Source organism: Harpegnathos saltator, unplaced genomic scaffold (assembly GCF_003227715.2).
Source record: "Harpegnathos saltator strain DR-91 unplaced genomic scaffold, Hsal_v8.6 scaffold839, whole genome shotgun sequence".
In the NCBI taxonomy this organism is placed as follows: domain Eukaryota; kingdom Metazoa; phylum Arthropoda; class Insecta; order Hymenoptera; family Formicidae; genus Harpegnathos; species Harpegnathos saltator.
Genome location: NW_020230692.1, coordinates 121,248 through 133,700, shown reverse-complemented (window position 1 = coordinate 133,700; position 12,453 = coordinate 121,248). Strand labels below are relative to the sequence as shown.

General features: G+C 47.0%; 1 protein-coding gene across 3 annotated transcripts in view; it reads right to left on the bottom strand.

Annotated features, from left to right (window-relative positions):
- The window catches only part of LOC105185998 (transmembrane and TPR repeat-containing protein 1), a 190,477-nt gene that overhangs the window by 104,939 nt on the left and 73,085 nt on the right, over nt 1-12,453 (bottom strand). For all 3 annotated transcript variants that reach the window (XM_025307220.1, XM_019842724.2, XM_025307219.1), the window contains one exon: nt 5,272-5,449. In XM_025307220.1, the coding sequence (XP_025163005.1) occupies nt 5,272-5,449 (178 nt within the window). The remainder of the gene's footprint in view (nt 1-5,271; nt 5,450-12,453) is intronic.

Sequence of the window (12,453 nt, the reverse complement as noted above, 5' to 3'; positions counted from 1 at the left end):
GCGGCCTTTGTTCGCAGCCGGTTAGCGCCGGCTACCAAACGCTTCAATGCCGCCGCTGTACTTCATTAACGTGATTTCTTTCAGAGGCCGGCCGAAGGACCTAATCCGGAAAGGCCGGAGGCCGCGCGCTTTCATCGGATGGTCATTTCGGTAAATAGAACGAAACGCTGGCGGCGGTCGGCTCCGGTTGATTTGACTGACACGAAGGATCTCGATATAGGGTTGCGAACTGTCCGGTTTTGACTGTTCGGACTGTCAGGTTTTCAGAAGTCTTGTCCAGTGTTCGGTTAACAAATCAAACCGTCGACGTCATATCTCCGGTTTCTAAGTTATATCCAATCAATGGAATGAGAGGTCAGATTTTTTTAGCAACGTTTCTTCGTTTCAAGCGCCTACAAACGATCGAGCCATCCAGTGTAGATGATCTGCCGATCCGTCATTATATATATTTTAGAAAAGTAATAGTTCGTTATTTTATTCAATCAAATCTTGTTTATAAAATTGTTTGGAAATTAATATTGTAAATAAATTCTTGTCATATTTTGTATTTAATGTAACGTTATGATTATTACTTCGGTCCGGTTTAGTCCGCTTTGGGTTTGTTACCAAAGAAGAAATGTCCGGTAATTTTGACTTTTGGGTTTGGCAATCCTACCTCGATATCGCGCCGAGCGTGAGCAACGCGCGATGTGTGATCACCGTCACATCATCGCCGCTGCAACGAGCCGCGGCAAAGGGCGCGAGGGTTAACACGATAGGATCGTCGCCGTCGCGCTCGCCGATTCCCGAAGCGCGAGATTTCCGATACTTGGCGCGATACACGCGTGCGCGCGGTATGATTTATTAAAATATCGCAGCGAGTGCGCGCGCGCGTGCGTCACGTTTCGTGACGGAGACGCATGAATTCGAAGAACGTGATATTTTTCCACCCGCCCCTCGCCCCCCTTCGTTTTTTACAACGGCGGAGAATAAAAACGCTTCGCCGGTTTTATCATAACAAAAGAGCGGGAAGATCGATGGACACGAATATTTTGATATTTAACCGTTACTCTCGGTGAAAATAGTTTTGAACGAACGGCTTCTCGAATTATTAATATCGCGAATATTCCGCGCGTGACGCTCATCCCATCCAGCGTCGCCGGGGCCGAATATGGCGAATATCATTATATCCGTTCTCGGGGCTATTTATAAAATCTCTCGCGCGACATCCGACTAAAAAGCAGCCGGGTCTTGCGCGCGCCCGCGTGGTCGCGATATGCAAAAATCCGAAAAACAAAAAAGAGAAGGAGCAACAACGCGAATGTTTCTCCCGCCAGCGACGCGATCATGCGAACGCGAAAGCGGAGAGGAACGGAACGAGAAATAAAAGAAAAATAAAGAGAAAAAAGGAAAAACGGGCGAAATAATTGCGGGATATTTCCGCGCGCAAATCTCAGCGCGCAGGGGATAATCATCGCGGGGCGGGGGGGGGGAGGGGGCGAGGGGAAGTAGGCAGCCGAGATATGTTTGATCTATAATACGGGAGTACACCTTATATCTGATTCGACGGGCCGCGCGCTGCGACATGAACATGATATCACAATAGTGACACCGGCAACGAGGGTGCCGGGGTCGTGCACGCGACGAGTAATACATGCGATACCGCACGCACGTGATGTAACAGGATGCAGTGCGTGACCGGCAAGCAGGTCGAGCTTGTAATGGGCAGGCCGGACTCGCGCGAACCAGTGTCGTGTGCCGCCAATAATTCCGCTCAAAAGGCACGATCCCCCGAGCTAATGACGAGCGGGAATTCGCCTTTGTTTACGAGCCCATACAATCCGACTGCCATACATTTTGCCCCCCCCCCCCCCGCTGCGATTGCGTATTCATAATTGTGGGGGCAGACGGACAGGACCGGAGAAAAGGTAAAAGTACGACGACTTCGATCGCCGAGCGCGATACGCGTCGCTCCGCGGCCGAGTCGGCGAGGAAACGTCGCTGCTCCGTCGGAGCTGGCGAGCGAGGTAAGCTCGCCCTGAGGAAATCTCGCGCGTCGTTATCGGGTTGTTCGGGAAGTAATTTCGATATTTTTTCAAACAGGTGGTGTTGGTTGCCTTTTTAAGCAGCTAACCTCATTCTAAACCAGAACATCGTTATACATTTTTACAAGGCACATCTCAAGTTTCGTTTGAAGAAGATTCGTTTTGCAATCTGTCACGTTGTTTTCGTTTGGCGTGCCATCAAAAGTGAAAAATCAACGTGAGCGTTTTTTCGTCGCATTTTGCTTTTTTACTACCGTAAAGGCAACAATACAGCGCAAGCAAGAAAAGAATTATGTATCGTTTATAGAGAGGATGTGTTGACTGCACGTCAGTGTCAGAATTGGTTTTCGAAATTTCGTTCGGGGAATTTCGATCTCAAAGGTGCATCACGTTCTGGAAGGCCAGTTGAGACTGATGAAGACCAAATAAAGGCATTAGTGGACGCGCAAATGGTCATTTGACAGCATGCTGAAATTGCTGAGAATTTGAATCGATCGAATTCGATCGTGCATGAATATTTGAAGCAACTTGGTTTCGTATCAAAGCTCGATATTTGGATTCCACATGTTCTCAAAGAAAGAGATTTGATTAGTTTATACCATCTGCGATTTGCTGTTGAAACGTGAGAGAAACGATCCATTTTTGAAGCGACTCATAAGTGGAGATGAAAAATAGATTGTGCGCGACAATATTAAACGCAAAAGATCATGGAGCAGATGAACCAGCTCAAAGCACACCGAAAGCTGATATCCATCAAAAGAAGCTCGCTGTTTGGTAAGATTGGAAAGGAATGTTTCTTTTGAACCGCTACCAAACAACCAAACGATTGATTCGAATGTGTATTGTCATCAATTGGACAAATTGAATGATTCCATCGGACAGAAGAGACCAGAATTGGAGAACAGAAAAAATGTTGTGTTTCATCATAACAACGCTAGATCTCACACAAGTTTGATGACTCACCGGAAGGTGTTGGCGCTTGGATGGGATTTGCTACCACATCCACCATATTCATCTGATCCGGCATCATCCGATTATCACTTACTTCGATCGCTGCAAAATTCTTTGGATGGTAAAAATTTCGATTCAAATGAAGATGTCAAAAACCACTTAATTCAGTCTTTTGCCAATAAGGACCAGAAGTTTTACCAGCGTGGAATCATGTTGTTATCTCAAAGCATTGGCAAAAGGTGTTAGAACAAAATGGTCAATACTCAACGGAACAAAACTTTTCTTTCTATTAAAAATACCGTCTCTTTCATTTTCAAGCAAGAAAACCGAAATTACTTTCCGAACAACCCAGTTTGACCTCTTAAAGGCTACCGTGGGTGGAATTTCATCCCCTGCAAGTGTTCGATCTTATTGAAAAACGTAGCAACGATCTCGCACATACTTTGCTGTAAACAATAACAAGAGTTAGCTCGGGGTGATGTTTGACGGTAGCTTTTAAGGATTAACACGCTGGTGCTTCGGTGACCGTCAGCGGCGTAAACTCCGCCGGATCTGCTGCAATTGGCCCGACATTGTTCCCGAGCGTTCCGCAACTTGCCGTTCCTACGGAGCGCTATTCCGGATTTCTACTTCCGGGGATGGCCGATGCGGCGTAATTCGCGCAATAACGAGGAGCGAGGAGCATCGGTCGGTTTTACGCGTTTACGGTTTTAACCGTTTGAGTCCCAAGCAGCGCGATCGCGCTGTTCAGATTTTATGTCGAGAAAACCCAGTACATTTCGACCATTGTGGACAACTGACGGTGCGTTACCGATTGTCGAAGTCGCGCGCTCAGATTTACTGAAGCAAGTATATCACACCGATCCTTTTAACGTAAATAGTACATTTTATAATAGGTAGAATAATACTATAATAATGCAATAATACATTACAAAATAAAAATTTTTATTTCATCGTTATCTTCTCAATAATTTTTATCGAACAAAACTTGAAATATTTATAAATTTACAGTACGCATATGTAATAATACAGATGTATTTTATAAAATAACGAATTACAAATTAACAATATTTTTGTGTTATGAACAAATAATTTAAATGGAGAGTAACAATTATAATTTGTAACATCGGTGTTTATCAAAACATGTTGGATGGATTCCTTTTGCTTCGTTGCTCCGTTGCTTCGTCTAATCATTTTGAAACACACAATTATTAACAATGAGAAACACTTACGCAAGAATACGTCCGATCGCTTTGCAAACTACAATAAATGTGACAGAGCGATGAGAAAAAGACGAGAATCGCGTTACCTAACAAATACAAGAAGCGGTATTGGTCCGATTGGGATTCATCGATGTAAAATAAACAAAGCGCTATCGCGCTGCTTGGGTCTTTTCATACTCATTTATAGAAAGCGCGGTTGCGCTGTTTGGGATTCTTCGACAGTGTTTTTTCAATACCCCCTGGGACTCAAACGATTAAGCTGAACGGCTCAAGTAGCGTTACCGACGACGCCGGCCGGCCGGCGAGTTCAGCGTCGCTCCTTCCGACCTCGCGACCTCGTGTTCGCAAATTGGGGAGCTCGCGCGGAAAGAAAACTCGCGACTCGCCCGGAGCGACGCGCGCGCATGTAGCAAGTAATTGTTGTCCTTGTGTTCCGCCAGCGCTAACGTTGATTACAGGAAAAACAGGTCGATCTTGAAACAACAGCCGCGCTCCGCCGGGGGCGACACACACGGCAACGCCTCAAATCCTGTCCGTCACGATCATAGCCATAATAAGATTAGGCTAATTACGTTTATGCACTTAGGAAAAGCGGATCAGCCAGACCCTGCACGCGCGCGCGCCAAGCGGTTACGCAGCGAGTGGAGTCCGCTAATCTTGTTGTTTTGTTTGCTTTAGCGTGAATTTGCCATTGTGCCGTAGGCCGTGTAACGCGTAAGTACATGTTCAGGAATATGCTATTGAATATGAACTAAGCGACGAGCGTACCGGCGTACGCGGGAGAGAGAGAGAGAGAGAGAGAGAGAGAGAGAGAGAGAGAGAGAGAGAGAGAGAGAGAGAGAACTAGCCGCGCTTCGGTAACACGAGCGATGATCATGAATGCGCTAATTACGTTAGCCCGAAAGATTAATCAGCGACAAGAAACGCGAACACACGCAGGGAAGAGGGAGGGAGCGAGAGGGCGGATCAACACGGCGGCGATATTCCTCGCTGGGAATCGCACACGGCGTCCGCCGACCCTCCGGTAAGCCCACGGGGGTTTTCGCCCTTGGAGATCTGAGTGCGAGACTTACCGCTTCCGTATGCACGGGATGCGCGGCGAACAGCAGCCCGGTGAGAGCCGCGAATCCTGGCCGAAGCGCCGCCACCACGAGACTCACTCTGGTGACCAAGATGCACGCAGCGGCGTGGAGGGCGACGTTCGTGGCGTGATACCACATCGGGCTCAAGCCCGCCATTAAGTAGTTCAATCTGAAATCAATTGCAAACGGAACTCGTGTTAGGCCAGCGGTATCGAGACGAGGCGAGGCGAGACGAGGCGAGACGAGCGAGTCGCCACTCAGACGTCCGCGATTATCAGTCGGTTCGAAGTAAACCGGCAGACTGGCAAAACGAGGAGATTACTCAACGTCGGAGCCGACATTAGACACGCGACCCAAGTAGAAAAATTAATAAGGCTCTGGTAAAGGCCTGATTATTTTTCCCTAACTCAATCGGGCCCTAGCAGAGATAGAAAAACAAGGGCCTTACAAGATGTATAACAAATAGTTTAACGGGTTGTATACGATAATATTATGAGGGTCTTGTGAGAAAATATTTTTATTATTATTTGAGTAAAATATTTGTTCTCTTCATTTCAAGAAATTTAGACTACAATCTTTTTATTTCTTTATAATCTTGTTAGCATACAACAGGAATTTTTTATTTTAAAAATATAGCATTCTTTACACATAAAAATCCTGCTGCTGTTTTTATTAAAGTTTGCTGCATCTCCAAACGAAGATAATACTGGAAAAATTCTTGGAAGAGACTAACAAATATGGCAACTAATAAAACTAATAAAATTTGCTTTTAATTGCGGTATAATTAAAAAATCTTTAAAAGAACCAGAGATAGAGCATACCTATTAAAACAAACACTAAATTATGACAATTTTATTACACGCTTCAGATCTTATTAATTTTCTATAACAAAACTTTATTTTGTATATCTAAAATATCCTTAAAAGATCCTCCTGAGGCCCTTCTTAGTTTTCCTTATCAAAGCTTTATTTATTAAATCTAAGGCATCTCTAAAAAATCCTAAGGCCTTTCTTAGCTTTCTCTATCAAAGCCTTATTTTGTAAAATCTAAGATATCCTTAAAAGATCCATCTCCTGGTCTGATATGGTAATAATGAGACATCCCTTTTTAGGGTATCCTGCTTTCAGCCTTATCAGGGGTCTTATGCTTCACAAGGATGACCCTAATAATTTTTTGCTCGGATAGGCGCAAGGACAAGTGACAGAGGGAACGGACGACGACTAATTCCATTAGCCCGCCGAATTCGGGATGAACGGCGGATACGACGGTCGCTAGAGCGAATACTTTCAGGCGGCATTAGCGGATAAGATTCATACGTGCGCGTTACGTGCGAACGGCGAATATGATATTCGTCGGCGACGCGAGACTCGACGCACATTCCACGAGGTACACAAGTATCGCTCGTAAATAAGACGAGAATTAAAGTGACGTTTACGAATGACCGTGACGTGCCCGTTGCGCGTCGCACAGCGTAATTTCTACATCAAAGAGACATACTGTGACGCCTACGAACGAGCGAGAAAGAGAGAGAGAGAGAGAGAGAGAGAGAGAGAAACGCTCTTATCCGCGAGAAAGGGAACAAATTTCATTGTTACCGGATACAAAGAAACGCAGCAAGATAAATCCTGTCATCTTTCTGTTTATAAGCACAACGGATTTCAAACGCGGGCGCAATGTAGTTTTCGCGAAAATCCGCTTAAGTCGGCCGGTGTAATCGGATTTTAGAAAACCATTCCAACCGTTCTTCCTTTTCGCCGCGCGACTAGTCGAGGGACGCGCCTTCTTCTTCGAGGAAACCGGAGTAATCTATATTATGTATTTTTTCGTCTCTCTCTCTCTCCCCCTCTCTCTCTCTCTCCCTCTCTCTCTCTCTCTCTCTCTCTCTCTCTCTCTCTCTCTCTCGACGACGTGTGATATCGATCTACGTACGTGTGCGCGTGAGAGAAAGAGGGGGAGGGGAGACGAATGCGTCTATTATCATTCTAGGGTCAACCCTCCGAGAGGACACCTCAGCGAGAGGACAAATTGCAGACTGAACGGAAAATTACATCTCAAGGGAAAATCAAAGAGAAATCCGATTATGCGAAGAATGCGTATTTAAACGACGCGAGTAAGAATAAATAGAATCTTTGTTCGACAAGAATCAGACACATCTATGTGAGATGCCACAAGCCAGCGTAACGCCTCCACGTACTCGACGGTAAAGTTACACAAGTTGTCCGAGAACTACGCGCGGTCTGCATTAACATTGCCTAAGAGGAGAGACTTGTAACTCAAAGCCTCTTAACTTCAAGCATTTATGGCGTCTACATTTTTAATCGGGGGATTATCGAAGGACAGATTACTGATCGGGATCGGGAGTGGGACGGAGAGAGACGAAGGAGGGAGAGAGAAAATTCTCTACCGCGCGCTGCCAACGCCGTCATTCATCGGATTGCTTTATTAATCGGCGCGATCGAAGCCGAGGAACAACGACGACGTGAAGAGGGAAAGAGAGTGGTGGAGGTATTATATATATGAATCGCGTCGCGCCGACATCGAGATGAAAACAAACACCGTAGTTGCTGACGCAGCCGAGCTATAATTTTGGAAGTCTGCCGGCGGCATAAGTTCGACGCCCCCGAAGGAGCCGCGCGCTTGGCTCGCTTCCAGGTGTCAAGGATCATGGGTTGTCGGAGGCGTATCCTGTCTCCCCCTCAGCTCTAGATCAAGCAAAAAGCTCGCATACGTCGATCGCAGGACGACGGGCGGATTTAGCCGCGCGCAACTCGCGCGCGCTCGCGAGTTACAAACTGTTATCCGTCTAGATGCACTGCACATTTATCCCTTCAGCACGGCGAGCTGTGAGACGAAGGCCGAAGAGCTCGTGCCTCGCGCACCCTCGCCGGCTTCAGCTTGTGAACGCGGGGAATTTACTGCGTGTCGCGTGACGCCGTCGTTTAGAAATCCACGCGCGCGCGCGCGCGCGCACGCACGCATTTATACGTACTCGCTGACAAAGTTTATCGGTTCGCCGGTCGTGCGGCCTCTCGGTCCGCAAGTTTCCGGCGTATATACACGATGACTTAAAGCACGGGAGTGTGAGGACTGTGTGTTTAGGGGCCTCCTGTTTGCCCCAGCCGCCTCCTCTAAGCGCGGCCGCGTGCGCGTGCATTTCCGTTATGGAACAAAGTGCAGAGCGCGGGCTGACGACGACGTCGCGACATCGCGCTCTCGGACATTGAACAAGTATTGACACAGGCATTGGCGCTATCGATCACGCGTTTGAGCAGACCGAGACAATTATACGGACGAGATATCGCTCGCGCGCCTACGCGAAGAGGGAGGATGAAAGGGAGGACGTAATTGTGTTCGAAGCAGTCGGTACCTGGCCATCGGGTTCGAAAAACAAGAGGGAGATTAATCGCCAGGCAGCTGCAAACGTCTCTATTTGCCGTCTCCGGCTGCTCTGCGCGCGCATAATCAGTTATATTTTTCCCCCACCGAGAGAATAGTGTAACGCAATTTGTCTTCGTCGGAACAACTTTCCACTTTGCGCGAATTTTCCCTCTCATATCTTTTATTCATGTTATCATTGAAGCCCGCTGCTCGACGAACGCACAAAGGAGTCCGCCCGGTCTGAAAATAATTACAGACACTCTCTTTGTGTCCACGTGCAAACAATGAGGATTATTAACGTCAATGTTCGCTCTTAAGAAATATTCCGTACGGTGTACCAGCCGAATGCAACAACCACGCGACCAACAACAATCGGACAATGGCGTCGGCGGGATAAAAGTCGAGCGTTTTAGATACCTGGATACGGACACGCTCTCTGCATCGCCGATTATTAATCCGAGAATAATGCAAGCCCCGAGCCGACCCGCGGCTTCGCGAAGGCCGGAGGTAGTCTGATTTACTCGGCGACGGCGGAGGACTGTCGTCCTCCGCTGAGAAATCTACACGCGCCGCACCGTTCAGCTCGTAATTATGCGTTTGACTAATTCGGCCTTAAGCGCTTAATCGGCTTTGTTTTCACGCGACAACTCTTCGAAGAGGCGCGAGGAGCCGAAGCGACTTGACATTCGCGAGGCGCCTACTGTGTCGCTATTAATCACCGCGATGCGCCGATGCGCCGCATGTATCATCGTGATATATGTTGTTGCTGTTGTTATTGTTGCTGTTGTTGTTGTTGCTGTTGTTGCGATCAACGACAAATAACGTGTCGAGTTGACCGCAAATTTCCGCACTGTTGAGGGAAGCGCGGCACAACGCGAGGGACACCGCCTACACTTCGAAGATGACACTCACTCTTCGGCGAAAGGGAGCGGGAGGGAGAGACGAGGAGAGAGAGAGAGAGAGAGAGAGAGAGAGAGAGAGAACGCGAGTCTTACATTTGATAATTGGATTAGTATGTACTTTGTACTTTCCGGGCTCTCTCTCTCTCTCTCTCTCTCTCTCTCTCTCTCTCTCTCTCTCTCTCTCTCTCTCTCTCTCTGGAATAACGCCGGTGGTATAAGCGTATCATCAAAAGTTTGAAAACGACAGCGTAATATGACGAAGTAGAGCAGTTGCTCGTATTCGACCGCAGCGGGACCTGATACTAACTGTCTGACCGCAGCTACGCTCTTACTACTGGCTAACCACGACCGGTTCTATTACTACTGTTTGACCACACCGGCCCGTAACTACTGGCCAGCCGCAGAGCGCGATCAATACTTATTCCCGCTGTTCCGTCATTATCACTTTTGCGTTTGTGTTCGGAACAAAACGAGCGGCTCTCGCGCCGGCTAAATCAAAGCCTTTAATCACGGGAGAACCTCTGAAATCGGACGCGCGCTCCTTCACGGATAAGCGCGTCTTCGTGACGATCTGTCGCTTCTCTCTCTCTCTCTCTCTCTCTCTCTCTCTCTCTCCCTGCCCCCTTCTCATTCTCTTTCGCGCTGCTCGGCGTGCTGAAGCGTTCGTATCGCACAAAGCATCGCGCGCGCGCGGCGGGCAGATCAGCAGCGTGAAAAGAAAATCTTGGCAGAGTTCCGACGCGTAATTAACTAATGAAGTTTAGCCGGTCGCCGGTAAAGATGAATCGCGCGCCGGGGCGAACCTTTCCAAGAGACGCCCGGCGTTCGGCCTGTTCAAAAGGGCTCTCCTAAAGACGCCGCGTCGCGTCGCAAAAAGTCGAGAGATCGACATCGGCCCCTTCGTAACGAGGTATTAAAGCCTTGAACGATGTCGTTAAATCACGCTGGCTTAGTTTACCTCCGACTACGTCGTCGAAGCCCCGGCCGTTTCGTTCTTTTCGTCTCGTTAGTATCCTCTTTCGCTTTCACGAGGGCTCGAGAGAGCTACTCGAAAACCGCCCATACGTCGTGAAAAGTGCTATCCGATATTAAATCGGGGAGGGAAACGCGCCGGGCGGAAGTGAACTCGTCGAAATATTCGATCGGCCCGATTCAGCTATCGCTAATTCTCCGTCGTAATCTTCAAACGTGCATTACCGACGCGTTATTAGGCACGTGTGGTCTCGGGCAAGAGCCAGTTTCCGCTCTTGCCAGGGTCGAAGATTCCGCGGTGCCTTCCGCAGGACGTCCAGGTGACGCGCTTCCGCACGGGAGGATTCCCTCCGACAGTGACGTACGTATTTCGAGTCTCGTTTCCTCTTCGACGCTGGCCCCGGGTCTACTGGGACTATCGTTTGCAGCCGCAAGACAAAGGCACGATGATAGAGCATCGTAGGACGCCATTCGGGCTCGATCGTGCGCGGAATATAACAGCCGAGATACCGATTTCGACTCTCCAGTGCCGCTTCAGTGATTTAAGGGACTGGCTAACCCGCACTTCCAGTCACGTTTCTCCACCGGCAAAGTGTCCAACGAAATAAATCACGGCCCACGTCGCTTCGGAGGCTTCGATCTCTGTTGTGTGCGCGCGCGCGAAGAAATTTCGACACGTCGCGTCGGCCGAGGCGGAAGTCGGTCGATACTCGCAAGATACCGCGCGCCCGTTCTGAGACTTGCCCCCTGCGAGGGATGAGAAGTATTAAGTGTTCCGGTTAGTTTTGAAGGCTTAATATAGATGGCCACGAATCTACTAGAGATATTTCGAAAGTTGGTTTACGCCATTTTGAAGCTTGGACATTTCTACAAACAATTCGACACATACCACGTCATAGACTTATATAGATAGACTGCGCATTCTTGTGGGCGCGCAGAAGACTATATTAGAGGACAGAGCTATCGCGTGAGTGAGGCTCTCTTTCTTGCTTTGTGTTAGGAGAGGAGAGAAAACGACACAAGGGGAAAGGTAATGTCGGGTGCGGTCCAGCGACCGCTGCAAATGCTTCGAAGCGTTTCTCTGTCCTATTCTATTTTTCGGATAAGTCGTAACAGTGATTAAAGCAACCAGAGTTTAACTCTTTAACGCCCTTTAACGCCTTTTTATAAGTGTTTTGAGAATAAAATTTGAGTTTTTTTGAACTGAGACTATAAGTAGTGATAACCAAAAAAAATATCAGAATTTTAAATCTACGAAAAATTTCCTTTGCAATGTAAAGTAAAATGTAAAATAATAGTCTACTTCTAAACGAATAAATTTGTATTTTTTTGTAAATATAACGGTAAAAATGATAAACACGGACACACTCAGAGATGGTTATCCAGATGGAAAAACTGTGAAACAATTACATGGAAAATCAGCATCAATCGTTTACTTCTGAGTAAATGAGTATACATGAAGTTTCCGCTTTTCGTTTGTTGGTTTCGTTAGTTTGGTTTTTTTATCGTCTGTTTTTTGTTTATTGGTAAATATGACTTGGATCCTAAAAACATATACGAAATAAGCAACCTATACAGAGAAAAATGAAAGGTAATCTGTACGACATAACTCTGATAGTCAGCTTGACATTTTTGAGCTGAAACTTTATTATTTTTGTGAGTGAAATTTATCATTCAGAGCGTCAAGCTTACTATTTCAGAAGAATATCTTATAGATCACCATTTAGATAGTCGATCGTCCCTTCATTTTTCGCCGTATAAAAAACTGTAGGTCACCAGGTTTTACGAAAATAGGTTTGATTTCTTGATTTTCGTGTCCACCATACTGGATTCGCCATTTTGAATTTCTGTATTCTTTTAATTTCACATTTTGCATCTGAGAAAGCTTCCAAATGTATAAAATTATAACAGATACCAATCT